The sequence below is a fragment of the Heliangelus exortis genome, chromosome 6, assembly GCF_036169615.1.
Source record: "Heliangelus exortis chromosome 6, bHelExo1.hap1, whole genome shotgun sequence".
NCBI lineage: Eukaryota > Metazoa > Chordata > Aves > Apodiformes > Trochilidae > Heliangelus > Heliangelus exortis.
The window spans coordinates 34,574,930-34,602,784 of NC_092427.1; the positions used below are offsets into that span (position 1 = coordinate 34,574,930).

The following is a 27,855-nucleotide window of genomic DNA, read 5'->3' on the forward strand; positions in this document are numbered from 1 at the left end:
AGAGGCGTATGCAAAAACACTTTGAGTGGGAGGAGGGAAGGCAGCGCTGTGAACATTTTTGTGGTTATGCTGGGCAGCGTGCAATTGAGTTTTCTCATGGGAACCGCAGCGTGCCAGGCACAGGAGCTTCCTCTACCTCCAAGCCCAGACCAGATCCCACCTTGGAGGCGGGGAGACAACCCCCGTCACTCTCATTTCAACCCAACCCCGCATTACTTTGCAGCGGGGCTCCCGGTGCGGGGTTCTGCCGGGGGCAGGCATTTTCCCCGGGGCCACCATCCCTTCCCTACAGCAGCAGCAGCAGCACTTTGGCCCCGGGTGGGATTTTAGCATTGGGCAACCTCTGATTTCTTTTTTAATTTTTTTTTTTTTTTGGCATCGATCTGCCCGCTCCTCGGCCCGGCTGCGCGGTGCCGACGCAACCTCTGCACAGGGTTCGGGGGTTACGAAACCCGGACGGCCCCTCGTGGTGTCTAAAGATGCATTCTGCATCTTTGGGAAACTTTTTAAAACTTTTTTCTGGGCTCGGGGGTAAATTTTCAGACGTCTTGAGGACAGTGGCTCGCCACGGGTGTTGCACAGCCTCTCGCTTGACCCGCTGAAGGAGGAACTCGGTGGTCCCCACAGAGCCAGGCTCCCAGATCAGCCCACGGTGTCGTTTGTCCCCTCTGCGTTGGAGAATTGGTGTTTCGCTGCTTAAAAAAAAAAAAAAACAAAAAAACAAAAAAACACCCAAAAAACTGAAGTAAAACATTCTGATGAATTCCCGGCATCTACACGAAAGGGACCGAGCCTTGCTCCTGGCCCCACCGAACCCCCCATGAGGAGCAGAACCCCCATCCTTGTGTCACCTCGAGTTTGTATGAAGACGAACCAGCCAGCGGGTGATGGAAGGGGGCTCCTGGTCACCGGTACCACCCTCACGGCCGAACCGGGCAGCTGGGGGGAGGGGGTGGGTAAAGAAGCGACTGGTGGTGGCCCGGCCGGGGTGGTTACGGTACCGAGCACGTGTTTCCCTGGGGCGGCGGTACCACAGCCCCGCTTCCCCGCCCCACCGGGCTGTCACGGAAGCCCCTCCACCACCCTGCGCTCCGCCGGGGAGAGGCAGCAGGGTTGAGCCCCCCGCCGTGATTTGGACACGGGTGGGTGGGTGGGTGGGTGAGGGTGCGCATGGTGGGTCAGGGGGGGGGTATCACTTTCCTCCCCCCCCACATGCCTCCCCCTTCTTCTCTCCCTTTTCCCCGCGGGTCCCGTGTGGGCGGCGCGCGCTGCCGGTGCCCGCCCCCGCCGGGCCCTGCGTCACGCGGCGGCCACGCGTGGGCGGGCGGCGGAGCGCGGGATCTCCCCACGTGACCGGGCGGGAGGGGGCGGTGTGTGCGTGAGTGTGTGGAGGGGAGGGGAGGGGGGGGGAAGGAAGGAAAGAGGGGGGGGCGGGGGCGCCGTAGGCCGCTCCCTCTCTCCTTCCCTCCCTCCCTCTCTCCTTCCCTCCCTCCTTCTCTCCCGCCCGCACGGCAGGCGCGGCCGTCGACGAGGCGAGCTGAGAGGGGCGGCGGGGCGGCCTCTCGGTGTGCCCCGTTTCGCCCCCCCCCCCCCCCTCCCCCGCCCCTCCATCCCCGTCGGCAGCGAGGCGGTGGCGGGGACCGACTCGCCCACCCGCCCCGTCGATGGGAAAGGAGGAGCCTGGGCCGGCGGCGCGCAGGCGGGGGGGGCAGCGGCAGGAACTTCGGTGGGGTTGAGTCTGAGGCGCCGGGACGGCAGAGAAAGGAGCCCCGGGCAGCCGGCGGCAGCGGCGGCGGCTTACGGCAGGGTAGGTGCGGGGAAGGGAGCGTGGGGGGCAACCCCGGTTCCGAGGGGGAGAACGGCCGGAAAGAGCGCGGGTGGGTCGTGCGTGGGTGATTCCCGGAGAAATCCGAAGCGGGGGGGGGGTGAGGGGGGGTGGAGCGGGGGGAGTGGGCGGAAAGTACGGAGACGTCCCTGCCGTGTCTGCTGCCGCGGAGCGGGGGCGGCGGGGCGGGACGGGACGGGACCGGCGGGGGCGGCTCCCCGGCGGCGGGGGTACGGGGGAGGGATACCGGGAAGGGGAGCGGTGCTGTGGTACCGGCCGCACCCCCCTTCCCTCCCCCCCGACACTCTGCTGCCGTGCCCCCCGTACAGGGAGGGCTTCACCCCGGACGTCGGCGGGACATGACGGGGAGTCCGGGCCCGGCGGTTCCGGGTGGTGCCGACCCGGTACCCGCACCCTGCTGGGTGCACCCCATATCGAGAAGCGGCCCCGGGGGGGCTTCCCGTGGGCGGCCACCACCTCCCGGGGGGTACCGGGACCCGGCTCGGCGGCTACGAACTCGGTGTCGGTGCCCATCGGATCGACCCAGGGGGGGTCGTAAGGTGTTTGATCTCTGTTCTTAATCCTTCCGCGATTTTATTTTGTTTTGGTTTTTTTCTTTCTTTTTTTTTTTTTTTCGCACGTTTCAAGTTTCTTATTAGTTGGAGACGAGATACGCATCTGTATTTGAATGTGAAGCTCACTTAATAGGTTGTATTTTGGCACATCTCGGAGCTAGACAAGACTATTTAATTTGCTAAGTCTCTCTTCTGCAGCTACATGTAATTTTCTTCTGCTAAAAAGTCCTTTGGAAACGCTGCAAAAATGTAATGAATATGCAAAGCAGCCAGCTCTCAAATCCAAATCCGGTTTGTCTTCAGAGACTTTTCAAAACGCCCAAAGTGATCAAGATACATTATGAAATAATCACTTTTGCCTAAAATACTGGAATGCGATGTTTGGCACTTTCTCCTCGTGCGTATTCCTGAGTTAGTGGGTGACAGCTCCAGTCTTAATTCACCTGAAACAAAAACCTCTCGGAGCCGGGTGGGGTTGCTCGATTGCTCTTAACTTCTGAACGCAGCCTTCAAGCACTGTGCCACTGAAGTGCTTGCCCCACAGCTCCCGAGTTCTCCCAAGACTTCCCCCACATCCACCACCTGCTTGCTGCAGCCTCACATCTTCCTGCCACCTCCGGGAAATGGGAAGTTTTGGGCTGGGACTGGGCAGAATGGGAAGAAATGGGTGTTCTGCCCTGGCTGAAGATGCTGAGCAGGGCTGGTGCCACCAGTGTTGCCTCGGTGGAGGCAGCAGGTTGCAGGAATGGGTTGTGATGACTCCTGGACTGATTGTTCACCAATGTTTAGTAGAGGCAAAGTGGCATCTCTTGTGGTTTGTTTGGTTCTTTTTGCTTGTTGGTCGGTTGGTTTGGTTGGTTGTGGGTTTTTTTTTTTTTTTGTTTTGTGTTTTTTTTTTTTTTTTTTTTTTTTTTTTTTGGTTTTTTTTTGTTTTTTGTTTTTTTTTTCCTAGGAGTTATGTTTGTGGTCAGAGTTCAGGTGACATCTTTTGGAGAGGAGGAGGGCATGGCTTGTGAGTGATAGTCTGGGGATGTGTGTGTGAATAAGGCAATGTGGGAAACAAGAAGGCCTGGCTGTGGGTTGAGTGAAAATTCTAACTTGGGATTTCCTGGTTTGTCCCTGGCTGTGTAACAGTATGGAACCTTGCATGTGTTTGAAACAGTTTTGTCTGCTGGTATGAACTTCCCAGCTTCTTTGTTTGTTCTGGATGTGGCAAATGTAAAAGCTGCTCTTCCCTGTGTGTTCCCACACTTCTTACTGGTATGGATGATGAGCAGAGAAGGGGGAGAAGCAGCATCTCAGCAGCCATCACCACACTCATTTATTCCTGCAGACCTTCCCATGCCAGCTTCACATTCCCACCTTTTTCCACTGATCAGTTTGCAGCTGGCCATATCCTAGAAGATCTACTTGCTTGCTCCTGGGGCAGCAGATGATTCCCGACAGCTTCTTGGGGTTTGCCCCAGGACTTTACCAGGCTGTTACCTGTTTGGGATCATAGATGAGAAAGCCTAAGACTTAGGGAGCAGGCTGTAGAAGAGGGGCAATGTGCACAGTGCCCTGGGGTCTTACCAGTGTGTCCTCCCTTGGTGAGGAGCATACATCAATCATCTCCTTGGCTGGGACCTCACCCCGTGTCTTCTTGTTGTGTAACCTCTTCTCGTGCTCACCCTTTGCCCCAAAAGCACAGTCCCTGCTGCACCAAGAAATGAGAACAGTGGTGGAAAAGCAGTACTTCAGGGCTCTGAAATGCAATTTGAAGGTCACCTGAAAGACATTGTGACACTGAGACTTCAGTAGGTGTGCTAGGACTTTGTGATAAGCAGGGCCAGGCTTCTGATACCAGGACCTCTGTGCTGCTTTCCTCTCTCGTTTGCTGCTTCTCCTCCTCCTAAGCTTTGTCTTACTCCTCCAGGCTGACTGGATTACCTGCTTTCCAGGCTTTTTGTAGGCTGTGAGCAGAGCTGAACCAGTGGAACCGACTGGTGATGTCTGGAAGAGCAGCGTGGCATGGGGAGGATGTCTTGGAAGGGGGAGGGTTGGAGCCTTCCCCTGGTAAAAGTTCAGGAATTCTTGGGGTGTCGTTGAGGTGAGTGCAGAAGGGACTCGGTGGAGTGAGAGGAGGAAAGAGGCAAAAAGGAGGAGTGCTTGAAAAAGTCCTCCCTGCAGAAATTGGTAGCTGTCCCAAGTGGAAAATTTGCTTGGCTCTCTCAGGAGTTACTGTACTAAATTTGGAAAACAGAATTGGTCTTTTAAAGCACAAAACAAAGGGATTTCAGTCTCGGTTTAAATGCAACTCTCAAGACCGTCTGAACTGTGGACTTGCTCCTGACACCTCCAGAGTACATATTAATCCAGTTTTATCTGCCATGAGGAGGGTTGTTGATTAGAAGCCTCCAGGTGAGGGCTGCTCCTGGACTCTTCCAGCCTGTGGGCTGGAAAAATGAGCTCCATGCCTTGCCTGGAGCTTTTGGGCTGTGTGTAATTTCACTGCCACCGTCCTTCAGGGATTCGATTTAGCTCTCTGCCCAAAAAGTCCATTTATGTAGATTCAGGGAGATTTTTATCCTAAGATGGGTGGCCTTGCAGCAATTAAATAAAGTTAATTTGGGGTATTGATGGTAGACATCAATTGAAATGGGAGGGGAGGAACAGTTTGCTGAAATGCCTCTAGACCAGAAGATGCTGGGTTTGTCTGTCTTCTCAAAATTTGTATGGAATGGGAGGAATTTTCTGAGAACTGTGAAGTAATGGCAATTTAAAAAATACTGAATTATGTACTGCTGAAAGGATTACCTTAAGTGATTTTCCTTGTTGTTGCTTGCATCTTTGGGACTGTGTAGACAGTACTCAATTGTTTTTCTGCAATTAACTATTATTTTTGAAAACTAAATTGTATTTTTAGAACACATAGCTCTTACATGTTTCCAGTTTCACCCTGGGTTCCAGACTGTGCAGTTTATTAACTCTTGAGCTCACCAGCAGCTCCTCCAGCCTGCTGCTCAGATGTAAACAGCTACTGCTCTTTACAAATAGCAGCATACAAAGAATTATATGTACAGCTGGTGGGGTTTTTTTTAGTTTTGTTTTGGGGTTTTGTTTGTTTGGTTTTTTTTTTAAATTTTTTTTTTCTAGGGCTTTTCTTCCTGAAGAGGTTGTTTGTTGGTGTCATTTTGCTGCCACATACATTTTTGTAAAGTTTGTATTGGCTTCCTCATTTTATTTTTCTCTAGCAGAGTTTAATCAAAGTTTTGTGGCAGAAGCCTGATCTTTTAGAGGCCTCCTGAATAGAAGCTGAGTTCTGTTTATTACGTCTCTATGTTTATTTTGAGTTTGCTGAAGAAAAAGCAGGCACTGTGAAAAATGAAACAGCAGTATGCAGAAGTGCATATCATAAAAATAATTTCTGTCTTAGTTTTACTTTTGATTTGCCAGTCTCCCAGTGCCCCTAAGCATCCATATATATATATTCTTGCATCAGAGTTCTGAGGGGAGCAGGGTGCACCTTATTAAAATAGTATCCTCCCAGTGTGTTCTGTAAGTTGTGATTTTTAGGTTACTGCTGTGTTTTTGTCTTTTTTTCTTTTTTTTTCAAAGTGCAATGTGGTAGCAGAGCAGCTCTATGCCTTTAGTTCTGTTACTTTCCCTACCACCTATAAATTATGTGCTTTAGACCTTATTGATTGGTGGTTTAGCTGAGTGCAGTAATTCTGGAAATGATCTACTTGTAGTTGTGAAAGCCATTGTGGAGTGGAGAGGTGTGTGTGAGATCTTACAATTCTCTGAAGAGTTTATTATTTGTGGGATAACTGTGGATAACGGGTTTTATAGAGCTGAAACCTGTGCAAATGGTTTTTCTGCAGGGTAGAATAGTTGGTCTGTTGGGAGCCCTTAGGGTGTGATTTTTTTGTCCTAAAGTGTCAATGACCTGCAGGCCTGATAGCAAATGGAATGGGCAGGTGAATTCAAAATAACATTTATAAGCAATACATGTTGGAATCCCTCAGTGTTTGGTTTGGTTTTTGTTGGTTTTTTTTTTTGCTTTGTCTGCAGGTGTTACCTCCCTAATTAAGATGAGCAGAGGCATCAGGTCCTTTGTATGTAAAATGCAGAAAACCTTGGGGGTACTTAGTTCTGAAACACCCTTTTACTGATCCAGCTTCATTAATCCTCTGGTGTTCTGTGAAGCACTTTTCTTCTTTGCTGTCCTTTTACAGCCCTCCACAGTGCTATGGGGAAAAATAATCTGTTAATCAAAGCAGATGAGCTCCTTTTTATTTCAGGAGATCAAGTATTCGGTAATTCTTTGCAGTGTTTTGTGATCATTTTGATAAGATGTAAAAGAGAATCAAGTAGGAGCAGTGAGCAATATTGAGTGACATTCTTGGGAACAAACACATTCTTGGGAATGCTGAAAACAAAACTGGCTTCACGTTTGAATCATCTATTTTTTTTTTATTTTTTTTTTTTTTGTAGGTGCATCACAACTCTCTGCTGATTTGCTTGTTCACAAATGTTTCCACTGCGTTCTCAAAAAGAGCTGTGGTACCCTGCTTTTTTTTTTTTTTTTTTTTTTTTTTTTTGGTTGTTTTTTTTTCCATTTCCACAAGTGTTCTTACAATGAGAAAAGGAAATCCTGTTTTCTGAGTTGACAGCCTTGTGGAATGGTGGTTGGTGGAGGGAACGTGTCTGGACGTCGGCGTTCGGGTGCTCATCTTCTCCCTGTTTTTCCTCTTTGCAGGTTCTGTCATCCGTGATGGCGTCAGCTCTGCCCAGAACCCTTGGGGAATTGCAGCTGTATCGAATACTACAAAAAGCAAATCTCTTATTCTACTTCGATGCCTTCATTCAGCAGGGTGGGGATGATGTCCAGCAGCTCTGTGAAGCGGGTGAAGAGGAGTTTTTGGAGATCATGGCTCTCGTAGGCATGGCCAGCAAACCTCTTCACGTCCGAAGGCTGCAGAAGGCCTTGAGGGACTGGGTGACAAACCCCGGCCTTTTTAACCAGCCTCTCACCTCCTTACCTGTCAGCAGCATTCCCATATATAAGTTACCAGAAGGTTCTCCTGCGTGGCTGGGGATATCCTGCAGCAGTTACGAAAGGACCAGCAGCAGCAGAGAGCCTCACCTGAAGATTCCCAAATGCGCCGCCACCACCTGCGTGCAGAGCGTGGGCGCCAGCAAATCCGAGGTGGTGGGGAACTTATCCCTGCAGAGTGGCAGTGAGCCCAGGCTCTGGCAAGGACACCACACCACAGAGAGTGAGCACAGCCTTTCCCCAGCTGACCTGGGCTCTCCGGCTTCACCAAAGGAGAACAGCGAGACCCTGGATGCCGCCGCCGCTCTCTCGGTTGCGGAGTGCGTGGAGCGGATGGTCCCCTCCCTGCCCAAAAGTGACTCCAACGAAGTCAAGGAGCTGCTGAAAACAAATAAGAAACTGGCAAAAATGATTGGTCACATCTTTGAGATGAGTGACGAGGACCCTCACAAAGAGGAGGAGATCAGGAAGTACAGTGCAATATATGGCAGATTTGACTCGAAAAGGAAGGATGGCAAGCATCTCACCCTCCACGAGGTAAAACACCTTGGGTGACAGCGGGCTTCCTCCCTTCTTCCTACACCTTGTACTTACCACTCACAGAGTACACCTTTTGTATGGGCTCTTCTCACCACGTGTGTCTTACAGAGCTGTAGGCAGTCCTACCCTGGGATAAAAACCTTGGATGCAGTAGAAGTGCCCTTTCTTGGGTGGGTGTGTGCGGTGATGGCTTCAGCTTGGTGTCACCAGTCTGCCCCATCCCTGTCAGGGCCTGGGAGACAGAGGGTGTAAAGATTTTTGGCACGGAAATAGCAAACCAGTATTGCACTGAGCCTGGCTGTTGGGCACTGAGCTTGGGTTTCTAGGCATTCAGCACATTTTTGAAGCAGCCCTGTCTTGGTATTTCCCTTGCAGCTTTGAGAGTAGAGTGGTTGGTTGGAAGAATGGTAAATAAAATTGCTGGTGTCTGGTAACAGGTCACCTGGCTTGGTGGCTGCCCTCTGCTGTGTTCCTTCACCTTGAGACCCTGCCCTGTAGGTTGTGCCCTCGAGGTGAAAAAGATTCTGCTGCTGAGGTCCTCTGACCCTGTGGGGTGGGATTTTTTTTGTGTCTGAACTGGGATGAAGTTTAATGATACAATCCGTAGGGATTTTGGGAGGGGTCTTAAGTCAGTGAGGTGAAGTGCAGAGTCTGAGGAGGAAGGGAAAGGATCATCTCCAGTATTGATGGGTGGCTGCAGTTTGGAGGTTTGTCCTTTAACACAGCATCTCTGCCCTCCTGTCCTTAAAAGTCCGAGCGAGCCTCCTTTGCTTGTCTTCTGCTGTTCTTGAGGCTCCCTCTGCATCTGTTGTAACACACAAGGTGTGTCTGTGTGGGGAAGGGTTTCCTAGTGCCAAAGTAGAGTAGAAGAGGAGAACAAACATTAACTGAAAGCAGTGCCAGAATGCTGCTGATATGAATGCTGCCTCAGCATTTTCACGGTTAACAGCGATTGCAAAATTTCAGTTGGATTTAAAATTTGGCATGTAAGGCTTAGCTCCCAAAAGGAAAGGCAATGTTTATGTTACAGGAGTGCCAAAAAAACTGTGCTGGCTTTAGCCTTTTTTTCTTTTCTTTTTTTTTTTTTTTTTTTTTTTGGCTTTGAGAAGTTTGGTAGGTGTGTGATCCATAGCACAAGACTAGGTTGTCTCTATGCTTCTGAGTAGAAGGGCAGAAGACAACAAGGTGTATTTCTTTACATTTTTTGTTTGTGTATTTACATTTATAAGGCAGCTGCACAACACCAGCAGTGACTTCACTGGGGCTTTTACTGCAAACTGGGGAGACACTTCTGAGGGAGCTTGTCAGCCCTGTTTCTGCCACCCAGTCTTGCTCGTGCAGCTTTCAGCTACACGTTCTGTAGCTTTATGTTGAACACAAATCTGTGAACTCACCCCGTGTGCAAGAACAGATCCCTCCTTACTTACTTCCCGGGACTTGGGGAAGTCTTTCCCATAAGAGAAGGAGTTGCTTGTGAGATGGAGGCAGGGTTTGAAAGGATGAATTGTGTAGATGCCACGTGTACATTGCTGCAGAGTCAGGATTCAGGGAAAGGGGGTTCTCCAAAGTTCAGCCAAGGTGTGGTAGGCTGATAGTGGGGTGGTGGTGGTTTGAAGGAGCAGGGTAGCAGCTTGAAGAAAGGATGACTCTGCTCTGCCCTGTCGATTGGTTACTATTTTTTTTTTGTTAAGTACTGCACTAGAGATCTTTACTACATCCTTATAAAACCATGTTTAAAAATGAAATGAGAGCATGGTTTGGCTGTAGGAAATATTTCTATCGCTCTTATGATTAAGGGCACAAGATCAAAGGAGTGTGTGGTTGACTTATGCCTCACTTACGCATGTGGGGCCTCACTCAGCTTGATGGGAACTGCATACATGCAAGCAAGAAAAATTTGCTCATAATTGGTGTGCTGTTTGCTTAAAGAGGCCGGATTTCACAAATTTTTGTCCTGAGCAGTTTTCTCTCCATTTCCATTTGAAAGCGGAAAATATACAAATAGCAGCAATGAGAGAATTTTTTTTTTTTTTTTTGCTTGTTTGAAATCTGCTAAACCGGAGTTTGCCTTTCGTAAACTCGACTTCATTGGATTTTTTTTTTGTTTGTTTTCGATGGCTCAAACCATTTGCTGCTCAGAAGGAAGGATGTTTAACAACCAGGGAGGTAAGTTTCTGCTTGTCCAGAGACTCTCTGTTTCTGCACATGTTAATACATTCCAAGGCTGTCATTCTGCCTCACAGTTCAAGGTTTCTCTTTGCAGCTGGCAAGGAACAGCTGAATAAACTTCACTAAGAACTTAAAAAGCTTAAGTAGTGGTTAGCTTCTTAATGTATAGATCTGGGTACCCCTGAGTGGAATTGTGTGCAAATTTAACTCCCAACTTGATGGAATTATTAGTGGTGAATTACTGAGGATGTTCTGTGTTTCAGTGTGAACCCTGGAGTGTCTCAGGGGGCTTCAGCAGCCATTTGGGGCCAGTGAGATCTAAATGCCAAACTGGTTTGGAAGCTCTTGGTAGGATAATCTGCATAAGGCACTGATCTGGCATGCAGTCTGAGGCAGGGTCTTTTACACAAAGGGATTCCAAAACTAATAAACACACTGGCTGTGATCCATCCCCTTGTCTTGGTATTACACAGCTCACATAAGGTGAGCACCTCATGTTTGAAGTTGGACTGGAGAAGGGATGAGTGCAAGGCATGCTCTTGAACTGGGTGACCCCTGTCTGTTTGAGTCAGATCTGTAATTTGCCTGTTACCATCTTGGTACTTCTTTAGGTACCTGTAAAACTGAAAAAAAAAAAAATAAAATCCCTGTTTGATAGTTTGAGAGACAGGAATAACAAATGCAAGTTCTAAATTTCGTCCAGCTCAAGTCTCTTCGTTTGCTGACTCACCAAAACACTAAGGTTTGGTATTTAATTATGTGTTTTTTTAGTGGGGGAATCTATAACCTCATCAAATGGGAACATACCCATCCCTCTCCATAGCACCTGGATGCTGTATGCTGCTCCAGATCATAAGGGCTTCCAGAAAACAAATCTTTATTTTTAGGCTTGTAACACTTTCTGTCTGCAGTATTATGCTTCCTGAAAAGGCAGGAAGCCATGATGTTCAGAAACTCTGGATGTGAACTGAAAGAAGAAGCAAGGAAAAACAATCAAGCATTTGCCTTTTCTCATGTGTTGGGGTGAACACCATTGTGCCTACAATCACCCAAAGCATTTTTGGTCATTCAGTGCTTTATCGAGGGATAAAAAATCATCTCAAATTACTTTGTAAGCATTAATCTATCACTCTTAAAGAAATTAATGCCTACTTTGGATGGTAATTCTTTTCATCAGTGTTGTATTAATCTTTTGCTTTTGTATCTTTTTTATTTCTCCCTGTGTTTTTTGTTTTTTTTTTCTGAAAAAATAGACACTGTAGAACAGTTGTTCTGCCTATGGAGTAATCATTTGTTATTTCAGTATATTGGTTTGTAACCTGAAGATGTTTCACAGGTTAAACCTAAACTTCCCACCTTCTATGTCTGATCTCCATGAGATTTTTTTTTTCTTTTTCTGTACAGATACCAAGGGATAGGCATGTACCTATTTTGCCTGGTAAAGACATGTTTCTATTCAGGTATTGCAGGGAATACCCTATTAGTATCAAAGGTTTTTCTGTTAAACACAGGAAAAAGTGCTTATGAAATATTAGGAACAGCAGTTCCGTGAGAGGTTTTACTGGAAATACTGCATGGGCACAAGCTCCTGAGAAAAGATCTCTGCTCCTTTCACATCTTTTTTGGGTTTGTTGGTTTGGTTTGGTTTTTTTCAGCCTCCCTGGGAAACAAGTGCCACATTAGGCAAAATGCCATGCAGAGCTCCTCTTTTGGGGTTTTGGGAGCCTGAGGTCACACCTGTGTGGTCCTGCCTTTTCCTACAGCCAGAGCTGGGGCTGGGGCTGGCACATCTCAGTCTGTCATGAATGTGCTGATTTGGGATGTGGGGTACCCTGGCTGCTTGGCAATACTCACTACCCTGAGACATGCAGAACATATTGCTGCCAGGAGCAGCAGAGCAGCTGTGCTCATCTGGGAGAAGCCAAGCCCATTCAAAGCACCTTTGTTTCTAGTAGAAGAGTTGCAGGCACTTTGTTAAAAAAAAAACAACAAAACACCTGTAATATTTTCTTTACCTCTTGGCTATGGCATCTTGCAAGTGCTGGCTGTTCTTTAGCTGAGGAAGAAGTCAAGCTGTCTCTTCAGCCCCTGCTTACTGTGGAAAGGAGCAGGGAACCTCCTCTTTAGCATCTCAGTTTCAGCATCTCCTGTTACACTGATAATTTTGCTGTTTGTGCTGTTGATCATAGGCTTTTCAGGCAGCAGGTTTTTAAGCTGGTGTAATGCACAACAGTATAACCACTTCTCTTGGGCTTATAACGACCATTGAGAAACCATTTTGAGCCTCAACTTAAGGTGCCTTTTTTTCGCCCCCCCCCCCCCCCCTCTTCACAAAACTTGCCATAGAAATGTGTCCCAGCAGGCTGAGGAAAACATCCTTGAAACGAGTTACATTTGATTCATGTCTGAAGATACTCTTCACAAACACGAGGGTGAGAAACAAAGCTAAAAAAAGTGTAATCGTTTCTTAAACCATCACCTTCTGCAGAATTTATGCTGTATTCACCAGGGAAAGCCATCTGTACCCACACTGTCAGGGTTTGGTCGTGGTTTTTTTTTTTTTTCCTTTTTTTTTTTTCCCAAGTCCTAGGCATATTGCGTTTATAAAAATAGTATTCCCTATAAATCAAGCTTTGGGAGCCAAACACTGTGAACATTCAGAGCTACTGTTTTATACTGAGATTTAATTAATGCTGGAATGAGGAGCAGTGCACATTGAGAGAGTCCTACAATGGTGTTTTACTTTAAAGGACATGAAATTCACCAGCTACATTTAAATCTTTTTTTTTTTTTCCTTCCCAGGACTTTACCTTGCTTAGTAAGGGTATAAATAAACTCAAAGAAACCCTCCAGGGTCTAGTGTACCATTATAGGTAATTTTACTCGCAACTGAAATTTATTATTATTTCAGAAGAACGGGTTTATTTTATTTATTTTTTTTCTTACGAAGCACAAGGAGGGAAAGTGTGGAAAATCATGAATCCCTATTTTTTTTTTTTTTTTTTGTGTTTAATTTCCAGCTAACAGTTAACGAAGCAGCCGCTCAGCTGTGTGTTAAAGATAATGCCTTGTTGACCAGGAGAGATGAACTCTTCGCCCTAGCTCGGCAAATCTCTCGGGAGGTTACGTACAAGTACACCTACAGGACCACCAAGTAAGGTTTTCATTAACTCAGAGGACCTTAACTTCCAGGGAGCTCCTCAGTCTGACAGCATTTCTCCTAAAGCACTTCCAGGGAGACTTTTTTTGTCCTCTTCTGAGGTAGCAAAATGCTGCTGAAGTTGTGAAGCCTTCAAACTGGGAAGATTCGGCTCTCTGGGGTTACATTTTCTGTTCCTCTCTAGTTTTCCAGATTTTGCCCTGATAAGTGCATGAGGCATCTGAGAGGCAGGCATTTCAAGTATGTGAGGCATTTGTATGTTTCAAGGTTAATGTACATTGGCAGAGTAGCCAATACTGCTTAATATATCAATAATTTTTTTTCCATATACAGATTTGGCTTGTTAGTGTCTGGGGAATGATGAGAAGGTCACAGGGAGCAGCTTTTGCTTTAAAGAAACCCAAGTCCAGTAAGAGTTGTTACTGCTCTGTTAAATGAACTGCTGTTTTGAAGCAGTAACAATGGTTTAACATAAAACTTTAGAATTAATTAATATGATTGGAAGCCTTGGTGCTCCCTATGTATCTTGTTTTTAAAGGTTAACTCCCTCATGTAGTATCTTTCAAATCACATTCTCCAACGCTTGTAGGAGCTTTCTATGGTTTTTCTTTGCTCCTTTTTCTTCCATAGTGGCTTGTACAAATACACACCCATTCTGGGTAAGCAGTGCCAAAGGTGTTTTCTGTAATTCTCAGTGCTCAGGTAGCTTTCCCTTCTGTTCAGAGGAAGAGTCTCTTGACACTTTGGAAAACAACACAGGGAGCTTGTATTTCTCTTCAGTGTCATGGGCTGTATCCAAGTGAATTGGAGGCTTTCTCTGTGTGTATCACTTCTTCTTGCCTGTTGGGTTTTTTTTTGCCTTGATTTTGTTTTTCTTCATTATTTCTGATGATCAGGGTTGATGTGCTGCTTACTGATGGTGCATATGTCTTCTCTTCTAGATCTAAATGTGGAGAAAGGGATGAGCTGTCACCAAAGAGAATCAAAATAGAGGTACTGTGTTGTGGCTCCTGCATTTTGACCTTTGCATGCTAAAATTAATTTCTCTTTTGAAGGGATCTGTCTTAAAGTAATTTGTCAGAAAAAAGAGTTGGCAGTCCAGCTGATGGGTGTGAGAGAGAGAGAGAGAGCAGGGGAAACATCACCACTGTTTTGGCAAATAGGAATGTTTGATGGAGAAACCTGTAGGAGCAGGGGTAAAGAGCAGGATTTGCTTAATGGTAAAGTTACTGGCAGTGTTTTCACTCATGAGTAAGTAGGAGGGGGAGCAATGAGACTTCCTGTGGTGCAGTGAGCTTAAGCATTATAGGAAATGTCTTTCCATAAGGCCTTCTGCTTTTAAGTCACTGTGAGGTGGGGTTTTCTTGATTTGCTTGAGTCAGCTTTTGATGATGTCTAGAATTCAGAGTTCTGGGTCAGGATTCGTGGCAGAATTCTAGCCATCTCTGACCATGCTGTAGTGTGTAAAGCTGGTCATACTGAAAGTCAAAAGCAAACTAAAAGGTATATGTGCCAAGGAAAATCGTTGTGCCTGTGGATATTAATTTTCAGGGGTTTGTAAAAGTCATATGTACACCTGGTTAATGTACCTTACCTGCACAAGATGTTTTTTAGGGAGATGGTAGGAGTTTTTTGTGAGGAGTGCAGGAGCAACATATGTATAGTTTACCTGTCTCTTCAGTTACCACTGCTGGAAAGCAAATTTGAGGCCTTTTAAAAAATGACTTTTAATTAAAAAAAACCCAAAAAACATTGTACATATGTATGCCTACATACCTCATGAGAAGAGCAGAGTATCTTTTCAATTTCTTTTTGAATGAACTGAAAATAAATTTCACTGTTACCTGGGTGTCTAATGAATCCTTAGTGTTGTGAGATGCCTTGCTGTCCTGTCTAACCCAAAAGCTGGAGGTTAAATGCACATTAAAATGTAAGTTAGGTCTGAGCTGGATTTCTGTGTGACACAGATAGGTGACGTGTTCTTGAGCTGTAAAGGGAAGTTGCAGCAGATTGTGAAATGTGTTCCTCATATGTAGCTCAGTCTGTGATAAATGAGGCACCAAATAGAAGCCTTTTCAGTAGTTTCAGCTTTGTTACCTATATAAGGGCTTTTTTTTTTTTTTTTATATAAGGGCAAGGCAGTTAGTTCTGAAAAGGCAGTTAGGCATAGAGGAGTTAATCTTATTTATTTACATTCCCTCAGTATGTTTGAGTTTTTATGATAGAAAACCTACATGTGCATTGAGTGTTTACTTAGATGATAAACCAGTAATGTCATTTAGATGAGTTTGGAATGGCTTTGTCCCATGCTTGTTCCTCCATCCAGAAAGAGAAAAGCTGCATTAAAAATATTTTATCCACCTTCACCATTATCTGCCTGACCAGCTCATTGCAGGGTGGTTCCTTTGAGTCTCTGCACTTTTTTGTCCAGTCAAAATTTGTAGAGGTGGTGGGGAGCTGCTGCTCCAGTGCTTGAAGTAGTGTTTCAGTATTAGATTTTAGCATAATGAGGTGGGTTTTTTTTTTCATTCAGTAATAACTGATGATGAGTAAGTATCTAAAGTGACACACTGCAAGGGAGGTGCATGGATCTTCATTGAAAGAAAAAGTTAAAATTAAAATCCTGAAAAATCCAGGCTGAAGCTTTAGGGGTTTTGGAGAATAGGAAATTTGGACAGCCTTAGGAGACATGCATTATCTTATTTTCTGCATGGTGAAATCCCAAGAGTCTGGCAGGCCTGCTTTCTCTAGCTCAGTAATTCTGGGAAATTATGTTTACTTGGTTTTCTTCTTATCTGAAATTCCCAGTCAGGTTTTAAAATGCTTGTGAAAATTTCGTGTCCTGGCTGTACAAAGTCCTATTTCAGAAACAGGACATTTTTCAAAAATAAGAAATTGAAAATGAAACTAAATAATATCTCACTTGATCCCATAGCATTTATAATTAAGAAATGAGTTTTGGGAGACTTCTAAGGAGTAAACTGTTACTTCAGGGCATTACAGTTCTGAGTTATGCTGAAAATCATGGACTGTTCTTCAAAGAAATTTTGAAAATTTGCAGAGAACTTGGTAGAGAAGTTTTACGTATGGTATTTTAGGTTTTTTTTACATTTTGCAAAAAAAGATTTCCCTTTTTTATTAGTATTTTGGGGAACTTGAGGGAGGGGTTCATTTGGGTTTTGGAATGGTAGAGGTAAAAATAAAAATGGTAGCATATGCTGCAGATTTTTTTCTGGATAAGAATTCCTTATCCTGTTTTTAAAGTTGTAATGTTGCATGGTGCCAACACCATGCAAAGGATTTGAACGTGGGTGATTCTGTTGTTTTAACTGTCTCTAACATTGATTTTTTTTTTTTTATTTTTAATTTTTTTGGTGGTGGTTTGTTTGTTTTTTTGTTTTTTTTTTGGTAAAGGTAATTTTTGGCTTTTTGAAGGCTGAACTCTGTATTTTGATTCACCATTCCTTCACCCATTAGTCATCGATGTCTCCGCAAAGCGTGGTCTAAAACACTGGTGCTTGAATTTGGAAAGACTTGGAGTGTAAAAGATCACTTAAAAAAATAAGAGATGAGTTAATTTCCTGAAATTTAATAACACTTGAAATAATAAAACAAAAAAAAAACCCCAAACCTCCAGAGAGGCTCTGAAGGTCATCCTGGAGCAGAGCTGCCTGTTCAAGCTGCTGCACTGCTGGTTCACAGCCACCACTGTAGATTTATCCTCTTGATGAACACAGAGCTCACACAAGCATTACAAAGAAACAATATGCCCTGAATTACATCAAATTACCTGTAAAAGCCTTTTCTCTCCCCCTGCCAGCTCTCCCCCTCTTATTTGTGGAGTGGGTGGGCGAGCTGTGGGAGTGAAGCCTAGAGAGGAGAAGGGAAAAAATTCCAGGCAAATGACAGACTAAAGGTGCAGAGGGAGTGAAAGAAGGAGTGGGAGCAAATTGGGATTTGGAAGCAGATTGTAAAAAAAGGGGTTGTAGATCCTCCATCTACTCTAGACAGGCAAATAGGGATGGAAAACAGCAGAGTAGAGGTGCTGGTAGGGTTGAAGAGGGAGGAGAGAAAAGGCCCACCTCCACTCTTGCTGAGAAGGTTGAAAAGAAAAAAAAAAAAACCAAAAAAACAAGTCAAAGTGTGGGATTGGTGTGGTGGTGTGTTGGTTTTTTTTTTCCCCACAAAACCAGCAAAAGCAGTAGAAGCTACTGTTTGCACAGGGAAAATGTCATTAGGGGGAGCACAAAAGCACATGTGGGACTGAGAACATCTGCTGCACAAAGATGCCTGAAAAAAAACAACTGAGCAGCAGCAGCAGCAGCAGCAGCATGGCAAAACAAAACTGATGCTCTGCATCCTGACCACAGGAGGAAAAGGAGCTGCTGGCAGCTGGGGTGCAGAGCAGGTCCTGCCCTGGTCCATCCTTCTTGTCAGTCCTTCCCTCTGGGGTGGTGGGAAGGCGAACAGCCAGCAGTAGGGAAGGTGACCTGAAAGAGCTGTGTTACCTGTTTTGTTAAAAAAAACCCAAAACAAATAATTAAAAAAAAAAAAGGATCTTGAGTGGTAGGCTTTTGTGTGTGCAGTTTTTCATCTGCCTACACGGAATCGTTCTCCACTCCCAAACAAATTCCAGTCTGGCTATGAAAATGGTCAGTGCTCATGGAAACGCCGAGCCTTTGTTTCTAAAGGATGGGGCTTTGTGGCAGTCGACTTGGGTTATGGAATTTTGCATACCTATCGTGTTGATTTTTTCCCTGAGGGAATATGTTGGGTGGATAAAAGTGATATGCAATGTTCAGGCAGCTTTAGGGTTTTTTGTTCTTTTTTTCCCTGAGCATAAAGAACAGCTTTAGTGGCGTTGCGTTGTGCTCAGGGTCTGACCACCAACAGCATGGGCCTTGTTGTCCTTCCCCTGTGGTTGTTGTGAAAGAGGGTTCCTCTTCTTCTTGGGTTATAACCCATGTGCTCAGCTGTTGTCAAAAACATTGTTATATACCTAATCCCCAAGGAAACCAACCTACTTAGGCCTGCTTTGGTGTTATTTACCTAATCCCCAAGGAAAACCAACCTACTTTGGCCTGCTTTGGTGTTATTTACCTGATCCTCAAGGAAAACCAACCTACTTTGGCCTGCTTTGGTGTTATTTACCTGATCCTCAAGGAAAACCAACCTACTTTGGCCTGCTTTGGTGTTATTTACCTAATCCTCAAGGAAAACCAACCTACTTTGGCCTGCTTTGGTGTTATTTACCTGATCCTCAAGGAAAACCAACCTACTTTGGCCTGCTTTGGTGTTATTTACCTAATCCTCAAGGAAAACCAACCTACTTTGGCCTGTTTTGGTGTTATTTACCTAATCCTCAAGGAAAACCAACCTACTTTGGTCTGTTTTGGTGTTATTTACCTAATCCCCAAGGAAAACCAACCTACTTTGGCCTGCTTTGGGTACCCGCAGATCCATGGTGACAGATGTGACAGGTTTGGGTCTGTCACAGGATTTCTGGCCTCCTCTCACATTCTAACAGAGTTGTCTGTACCATGCTTTTTGTAAACATTGCTGGATGGTCCTGTATTTAACATGAGCTTTGCTTTTATAGCACTGAGCAGGAGAAATTTCTCATCTTGCACCTTTGTTTCGATGATTAATTTATTTTAATGGAGTCTGGCAGGCTTTCACAGGAACTTTATTTGCTTTATTTTGGTACATATGCAAGATGCAGAAGAGATTTGCATGTCATAATCATTTGAGACTGAAAGAAGTCTTTGCTGTCCTGCTTTTAAAATGGTGGTATTTCATTTTGTGGTCCCAGTATGGGTTCCTTGTGAAATACTTTGAATTTTTGAAGGCTTAACTCAGTTTCTCAAGGTATCCAGCTGCTCTGCCTTAGTCTTGACTACTTAGAAACTTTCTTAAGAATTTCTGAGGATGCTCTGTGGCAGAAGCCATAGGCCTGGATCATGGAACATGAGCTAGCAGAGAGGGTGATCAGGCATTGGGATGGGCTGCCCAGGAAGGGGGTGGATTCTCCATCCCTGGAGATATTTCAAAAGAGCCTGGATGTGGCACTCAGTGCCATGGGCTGGGAACCACAGTGGTGGTGGATTAAGGGTTGGACTTGATGATCTCAGAGGTCCTTTCCAACCTGGATGATTCTGTGATTCTATGGTGTATGCCATTTTAGATAGGTAGCAGTTCTTCTGGAGGGGATGTGTGTGTTTTAAATGTGAACTTAAAAGAAATAGATAGCACAAACATGTGAATCCCAGTCCTGAATTTTTTGCCGAATTTTAGGAATATGTTTGATTTGGGGTTTGGTTTGATTTGTTGTTTTTTTTTTCTTTTGAGTATAAGGAGAGGGTGAAGCACAATCACTAATATGTCCCTCTTGGTGTTTTTTTTCTTCTTGTGCCCAACAGGATGGTTATCCTGATTTCCAGGACACAGTCCAGACACTCTATCAGCAAGACAAAATGCCACTTGCTTTGGCTAAAGGAAAGAGTGAAGATTCAGCAGCTCTAAATTCCCAGGTAAACCAACTGCACAGCACTGAGTAATGCACTTTGTAGACTGATTTTGATGGGTTTTTTTGTTGGTTTCTTTTTTGATGACTAAAGTAACAACCCTCAGCTTTCAAAGGCTGGATGGCTCAGCTGTGGTTGCATCACTCTTAATTTGGGTTTACCTTCTGAGAATGTTCTGACACAGTGCTGCAGCTTTACCCTTGCTCATTCCCAGGAGGTAAGGTCTAGTGTAGTAGGCTTGAAAATATGTGATTGCCTGTTGGGAGCAAGTAGGGTAATACTGGTACAGTACATGCTGTGTTACTTGCATGATGAGCTATAAATGGAAAATTTAAGTTACTGAGCCTGGAGAATAGAGTAGGCAATCTTGGAGTCCTCAGTGCTGACATTTCTTGTAAGAAGAAATGCCAGTGTATTTAGAAAAAAGTGACCTCTGGATCCGAGAGGATAAATTGCCTTTCTAAATAACATCTAGCCTGGTGGAAGTGCAGTGGGTTCAAGTATCTAGAAAGTTTTTTTATAATAGAAGACAGATTTCCAATTTTTTTTCTCTGTCTTTTCTGTAGTGTATCCCAGCCTTGAAGCAAAATACTTCTCTCCTACTGCCAGTTGTTCACAAGGAAGGATTTCATGCTAAGTTGCAACAGATTTATTTTGTAGAAGTGATTTGGGCAAATATAATCACCAAATTTTCACATGAGGTTACATTTAGGTGTTAACACTCCTGCTTTCTGGGACTAGGTGTGTTACCCTGTCTTTTACCTTCTCCTGTTGCAAGGCAGTGTACAGTCACACAAATCTGATTGTTGTGATACATCAACAAGCAATTATGCTACATGTTCTGATCTCATATGATTAAATTAACCTGGTTTTGGTAAGCTTATTTTCATCTTATATGTGTTTTAAATTATTTCATTGGTCACTGCTGCATAACAATGGATAGGGATTCAGTTTAAGCTTAAATGTATTTGCAGCTCTACAGGTTCTTGATCAAAGCCATTATTGCTGTTTAAAATAGTTCTTTATCCCAATCAAACAACAAAGATGGCATGAGTGAGAGCTGGTTTATTCTCTTAAAAAGTTTTAAGATCAGAGTTTTTAACAGGAATGACAGAATAGTAAAGTTAAAGCACACTTGAAGTAAACTGTTTGAAAATAGGTTGGTTTTTGGTTTGGTTTTCTTTTCTAAACTACCTCCCAAAACTGAGATGGAGCTATCATTGTTATTCTACAGAAACTGATGAGCTCTAAGCCAGAGAAAGTGAATATTGATCATGTCATTACCCTGCTGTCAGGGTCATCAGAGTGCTGGAGAAGCTGGGATTTTGCTGCTCCGTTGTTCTCTCATTGTATTTGGAAAGTGTTGAGCTATGCTGAGTTAAGAGACTTTCATGGGAAGTCTGGGCTTTCATCATCTCTGATGTTAAGCACTTTACAGTTAATAGGTCTCTGTACTAGTGGAAACAATTACAGCATTACCTGAAAGAGAAATTATTTTTTTTTTCCCCCTATTTTTCCCGTTTTTTGGTTGTAGATGTTGGTGTGCTTTCTGCTCTTTCAAGTTCATTGTGGCTCTTCTCCATCGACTCTCTCGACTTGTAATTTGCTTTTTTTATTTTTTGCAAGCTGCTTATTTACATTCTGGAGGACAAGATTATATTGAAAGTTAGAATTCTCTTGGCATTAAAGTCAATGACAAACGCTCAGACGCCATTTCCTCCCACGTTGTGCTGCATTGTTTTAATTTCACTCTCTAGAGGTGTATAGGTCTTGTTCTTCTTCTAGACAGACATTTCACACCTTTATCCCCCACAAACATACTGTCATCCTACACTTTCAGAATGGCAGATTTTTCAGCTTGTGTAGTGCTGTTTCCTAAAATAAAGATTCCAAGATGTCTGGTGAAATCTTGGCATAAGTTTTTAGCAGATGTTGCCATTGCTCTTGGAATACTTTGTGAAGACAGACATTTGAACAGAGCTAACTGGATAATTAAGACACTTTTTTTTTTTTTTTTTTTTTTTTTTTGCTGCTCTTGAGATTCTCTTCACGTAACCTCAAGTGCAGAAAGTGATTTTTGGGTGTTTTCGAAGAACAGAATTCAACACTGCATTTCTGCAGGGATGAGCTGCAAGAACTTGAATTTCAAGTGTTCCCCAGTGACTCAGATGTAGAATATGCAAATCTTTATGGGTGCAAAAATATTTTGTTTGCTTGCTAGTTTTGAAGAAACTGTAAAGCACACATCTGTACATGTGAGTCAACAAAAACCTGTATCTAGGCTGTTAGTCTTATCGTCTGATACTTTTTTTTTTTCCCCCCCCCTGTGTTTTGACTCGCTGTATGTATGTATATAGAGAGATTGATATTTTTTGTGTGTGTGTGCTTTATTTTGCAGTCAGAAAAGGTGATGGCAAAACAGATGGAGTTTCTTTGCAACCAGGCTGCATTAGAGAGACGTCTTTCCACTGGGTGTTACAGACAAAACTCAGAAGAGCACAGCCCCAATGGCATGTCACTAGATAATGCTGATGGACAAGGTATGGGACCTTCCAGGCATGATGCACCCCATGTCAGTGCTGTTATTTCATCTTGTACAGCACCAGCTGAATGGACAAGCCAGAATCTCTACCCTGAAGTGCTCTCAGTCATGGAATCAGATGCACAGGTTCTGCTCTGTTGCTCTGATGTGTCTGGATAAACTGCTTTCCCTGTGGATAAGGTGGGGAGGGAAAGGGCACACTGCTGTTATTGCAGGCAGAGCTTGAGTCTGTCCTGAGTTGTGAAAATAGAGCAGAATGTAGCATTTCTTTTTTGTTCTTGCTTTGTGGAGATGGAATAATGCAAAGCAGGTAATGGAGCTGGTACTCCTTTTTGTTTACCTGTTTGTGCAGTCTAGGAACAAAACCTGAGGAGCTCACTATGTAAATGACTTTTAGAACTAAGCAGATTCTAATGATGTTCTTAGTAGCTTGTTATTCTTCAAAAAGCTTGCAGTTTTGTGGTTTTCACTTTGATTTACCAACTGGCTATTTTGTAGCTTGAATTAATTTTAGGAGATTTTGTTTCATTTGAATGTTTTCTGTTTGCATCTCTCCTCTCTCTCCTCTCTCTCCTCTCTCTCCTCTCTCTCCCCTCTCTCCCCTCTCTCCCCTCTCTCCCCTCTCTCCCCTCTCCCCTCTCCCCTCTCCCCTCTCCCCTCCCCCCTCTCCCCCCTCTCCCCCCTCTCCCCCCTCTCCCCCCTCTCCCCCCTCTCCCCCCTCTCCCCCCTCTCCCCCCTCTCCCCCCTCTCCCCCCTCTCCCCCCTCTCCCCTCTCTCCCCTCTCTCCCCTCTCCCCTCTTGTTTTTCTGTTGTGAAATGAGAGAAAACATTATAAAAACAAGAAATACAACCAGAAGTTCTTGTATCTGTTTTTGTAAGAGCTCGTTTGTTCAAGGGTAGGGAAGGAAGAAAGCAATAGAGAGGAAATAAGGGAACCAATATATATAATCATTAAAACAGAAGTTTCCCTTTGTGTGTACTGATAAAGCAACACAGTGCACAAGTGTACAGGAAAAATGAGATGTGTGGATTCAGGTCTTGACAGTGGAAATTTCTTTATGCCACACGTCCATTGTGCAGGGAGAGCGGGGAAGTTTTAGGGCCTTAAGGGACTGTGCAGTGGGAGCCAGGAAGTTTTAGAATCTCAAAGGGGTTTTTGAGCAGAATAAAAGAGATTTGGGGGGGTTCTTGGTTTTGTTTTGGGTTGTTGTGGGTTTGTTTGGTTTTTTTTTTTGGTATGGGTGAGTGTCCCTCTCTAGCAGTGCCTGTGGAATAGTCTGCAAAGCAGCATACTGACATAATCCTTGTGTTGCTGTGGATCTTTCCTGAGCAGCTGGAATTAAGGATGCACTTTTGCTGATTGAATCAGATAGGTCTTTAAATCTCTGCCTGTTATTTTTAATAATGCTTTGCCTGTAATTCTCCAACTTGTCCCTGTCAACAACCTGCAGGTGAGAGACCTCTGAATCTCCGGATGCCAAACCTGCCCAGCAGGCAGCTGCAGCACATTTCACTTGATGGAGAGCAGCACCTGGGGAAACCTCTGTGCAGTGATTTGATCAGGCTTTACCCTGGTGCTGAGGCAAAATCCCAGTCCTCAGGTAAGTGCTGTCCCTTGTAAAATTCCCCACCATTCCTTAAAAAGCCTGGGATGAAGGTGCTCGTGCACAGTGTCTCTGAGTGAAGAAGCAAGTGGCTCAGCTTTGTGGGTAACCTGTTAATCAAGGCTTTGGACAGAGCTTCTAGAGGGGTATTGCTGGCTAATCTGGAATCAGATTGAGGATTTTTTGGGAAAAGCTTAGAGAAGGCAGTAAGTTGGTTCAGATAAGCAGGTTCTGGCATGTGTCTGTCCTCAGAGAGTGGCACTGAAGCAAACCACTGCTGTGTGTTGCTGTCGTGCTGTTTGTTGGATTGTACCATGGCTTCTCAGTGTGTAAAGGAACCAGACTTTTGATAAAAAAGACATTTTATTTATAAGGGCCCAGCACTGTATCTGTCCTGTCAGCCAAATAATTCAGCAAGTCTTCTGAACTGGGTTTTTCCCTGTTCACTGGCTTTGGCTCACTGGCAATATTGTTGTTTGCATCTGGTTGGATAGAAGACAGCAAGAATCTCTAGTGAAATCTACATGGGTGGTTTCAGTTTGGTGTTCAACACACTGAGATCAAGCCAGGAATTTCTGAGACACCCGCAGCTTGAGGAGTAAAGATAAAATTCCATCTGAGTTTGGAAAATGCAATGGGGAAGCAGTTATTTAAAAGACAGGATGCAAAAGCAGTTGTTTTGAAGGCTTGGCAGAATCTTGCATCTTCCAGTTGGGTATATTGCAGTCTTAGCTCACCAGTTTGTCCCAGTGATAATTCACTTGGTGAAATTTCTAGTTGGGGATTTTTCCCAGTTCCTTTTCAAAAAGAAAGTGCAGATTGCACCTCCACTGAGCCCTTCTTCCTCAGAGAATGGGAAGTAAATCTGGGGGGATTAAGCTGTCATCACTCAGGTGGTTCTGACCCAGTGGGGTAGAATTTATTTCTTCAACTCTTAGTATCCATATGATTCCTAGACCTTATTCTTGAATTGAGAACAGAATATATTTTGTTTCCAAGTAGTGTTTTTAACACCTTTTTTTCTTTGTTTTGTTTTTTTTTTCCTTAATGCAGAAGGCCTTGGTATTTTAAAGGATTTTCCTCATTCGGCTTTTAACAACATAGAAAGGAAGGTTATAAAAACAGAACCTGAAGACACAAGATAGTCACTCTGCTCTGGAAAACGGTGTCATTGTAAAGAATGAAACTTCACAGGAGAGAGAGAACAAAAAAAAAAAAAAAAAAGCAAAACAAAAAACAAACCAGCCTTAATAACCAGTGTTGCCTCATTCAAATAAGAGATTTCAATAGCCAAAGCCTAAGAACTGGTACAGTAATCTGTGGAAACAAGAGACACTGCAAACTAAAACAGTAATACAGGTGGATAAACATTCCTGTAAAGGTGGTTTTATAACGTGGGAAGATTCACAAGTTAATATTGTGGGTCTTCATTATTTAAGAATGTATTATGTATTTGTATAACTTATCAAAGTAAATCTAGATGTCGGGACGTGTATTGAGTCCAGTAGATGTGGCTACAGTTCATTTTACTTGAAATTTCAATGTCTACTTTTCAGTGTACCTAGCATAGATATGGTTGTTAAACATTTGAATTAAAAAAAAAAAAAAAAATATCCTTGGGGAATTAGGAATGCAAACCTCGTGACACAGTTAACAGCAAGTTTGCGACAATATTTGTAGAGAAAAAGAGAAAAAAAGTAAAAAAAAAAAAAAAAAAAAAAAGAAAATGCATCAAATATTTCATGGTTTAAAATGTTATGTGGATATAGCACTTGATAGACCTAGACCCTGGTTCTGTATTATAGCAGATGTACTTGACACTTAACTATCTTCACATCACTTGCAATGGTTTCAGCAGCCTTTGTGTAACACACTTACAGCATCTACTACCTACCTACAGTTCAGGAGTGGGGGAAATGCCAGTTAGGAGGGTGGAAGAGTCCCATTTTGTTGGGAAAAAAACTGTGGTTTTCGTGTACTGTACAATGACTTGAACCTCACCTGGTAGGAAACCCAAGAGACCAAGTAGCATGGGCAGGGCTGCAGGGATGGTGACTCAGAGCGTTGGAACTTCTTGGACTTCTCTGTGGATCTTTAAAAAAAAAAAAGACAACAACAACAAAAATAATAATGCATCCTAGGTGTGGCAAAGCTGAAATTTGATGCAGGATTTATGCATCAGTGTAAAAGGTTGCACTTGATAGCCAGAATCCATCAGATCTTTTGGAGTTAGCATGTGACTCCTTATTAAGTGCTGTCCAGCCCACATGATTCTATGAATATACCGTATACTGCATACAGTATGCCAATAAGTTTCTTTATCTATGTGATTAATTAACAGCTGTATTCTTTATTTATTTGACAGTTTTTATTTTTTGTACGTTTTCACTTTGGCAGATGTCATTTTACATCCAGGAGAAACAGTTGGCATATGGCTTTGGGATTTTTTTTTTTTTTTTTTTTGGTGTCTTTGTGTGCATCCATTTTTCCTCTGTGCAGCTCCCTCAGTGGAAGAGTTGCTTTCCTGCAGTCAAAAATAGTTACATGCCTTAGTTTCTCAAGACAGTTTTTTTTTCTACAACATGTTCTGGAGGGGGAAGAAAGTGCAGTTCCCATGCCAGTGGGTAAAATTCCCATATTTCAGGTGTGCACTTCATGTCTGCATTTTGCTCCATGTCCCAGGTGTGTCCCAAGGAGTCAGTCCCAGTCTGGGTTCTACTGTCAGCAAAACGTGAGCTGAAATGTCTACACTGCAGTCTCTTATCACTGTAAAACATATTTTATCACTTTTGATTTGTGGAACAAAGCTTTTTAGTAGAAACACCAGTAAACAACTTTTTTATACTTATTAAAACGTTTGGGTTTTTTTTTTTTTTCTTTAAAAAAAAAAAAAGCTGTTTTTTGAACTGTATGGTACTGTTTCACTTACTGAAGTATCTTACTTTAAGCAATGGGATTTGCAGCTTTGCTGTTAGAGATATAAGAGATTGGATGTGTAGTGATATTCCCTTTTTTCCTGTTGTGTGAGCTAGTAGTAGGCATAAAGATATTTTCTTCAAGTCTGTAACATGAGCCAGTGCCCTGGTTTGTATCTGAGCAGCTTTCACAAGATGTGTGTGGAGCTAAGGACAGCTTCAGGTTTGTGCTGTGCAGCTGGAGGGGTAGAAGGTACCAAAAAACAGAGATGCAGGAAATGTTTTGGGTTTGCATCATTAAAAGGTGTGCATGGATCACAGAAGAAGCTCATGAGCTTGCTGGTCTCTTCAACTAAAGTGAGAGGAAGGAAAAAGAAGTTGCTAAAGCAGCACGCTCTTTCAGTTGAGTCCAGAATTTATTTTGTAAACACTAATGTATTAAATTTGCTATAAATTAAAAGTATATAACAGTTATATTTTTGAGTTGTAAATACAGTACTTTGTGTCACGACCAGTTGGTTATCTCTAGAATATTTCAGTTTATAGTCCAACAGGCCATTTCAGTCTCAATAAGCCAGAAGCAATTTTTTTTACTGGTTTGCAGCTGTAATTTTTTTTTTTTTTTTTTTTTTAACTGAGGGGTGGGAAGGGGAGGGGTACATTCCACAATTGCACATGCATTTGGTAATAGCAATTATTCAAGTATTGGTCTTTCCATGACAAAGGTCTTGGTGGACTGCAACTTGGGCAACCTCTGGAGTCACAGGTGAGGCTTTGCCCTCACCTGCTCTTGAAAAGGTTGCTGGATTCAGGGTACTCTGGATCAAAGGCCATCCCTGCAAATGATGCCTGTTCTTATTCACATGTTTATATTGTTGCTTAAAAAATAAAATTCACCGTGAGAACTCTCTGCTTTCCCCAGGGTTTTTTTCTTTTTTTTTTTTTTTTTTTTTTTCATTGGTT

At 43.7% G+C, this 27,855-nt stretch overlaps 2 protein-coding genes across 4 annotated transcripts in view; both read left to right on the forward strand.

Annotated features, from left to right (window-relative positions):
- The first annotated feature begins 1,395 nt into the window (after positions 1-1,395).
- Positions 1,396-27,800, forward strand: NAB1 (NGFI-A binding protein 1). 3 transcript variants are annotated; one of them, XM_071747837.1, is made up of 8 exons: positions 1,396-1,807; positions 7,142-7,975; positions 13,168-13,301; positions 14,249-14,300; positions 19,727-19,837; positions 22,230-22,371; positions 23,825-23,974; positions 25,031-27,800. In XM_071747837.1, the coding sequence occupies exons 2-8, from the start codon at positions 7,157-7,159 to the stop codon at positions 25,120-25,122; spliced, it is 1,500 nt and encodes a 499-aa protein (XP_071603938.1). In that variant the 5' UTR covers positions 1,396-1,807; positions 7,142-7,156; the 3' UTR covers positions 25,123-27,800. The 3 variants fall into 3 exon arrangements, with proteins under 3 accessions (XP_071603938.1, XP_071603937.1, XP_071603939.1); XM_071747836.1 differs by lacking the exon at positions 1,396-1,807 and adding an exon at positions 2,043-2,385; XM_071747838.1 differs by lacking the exon at positions 1,396-1,807 and adding an exon at positions 4,354-4,489.
- Positions 24,780-27,855, forward strand: part of GLS (glutaminase) — a 119,667-nt gene continuing 116,591 nt past the window's right edge. The window contains exon 1 of the mRNA XM_071747835.1: positions 24,780-24,785. The gene's annotated coding sequence lies outside the window, so the exon portion shown is untranslated. The remainder of the gene's footprint in view (positions 24,786-27,855) is intronic.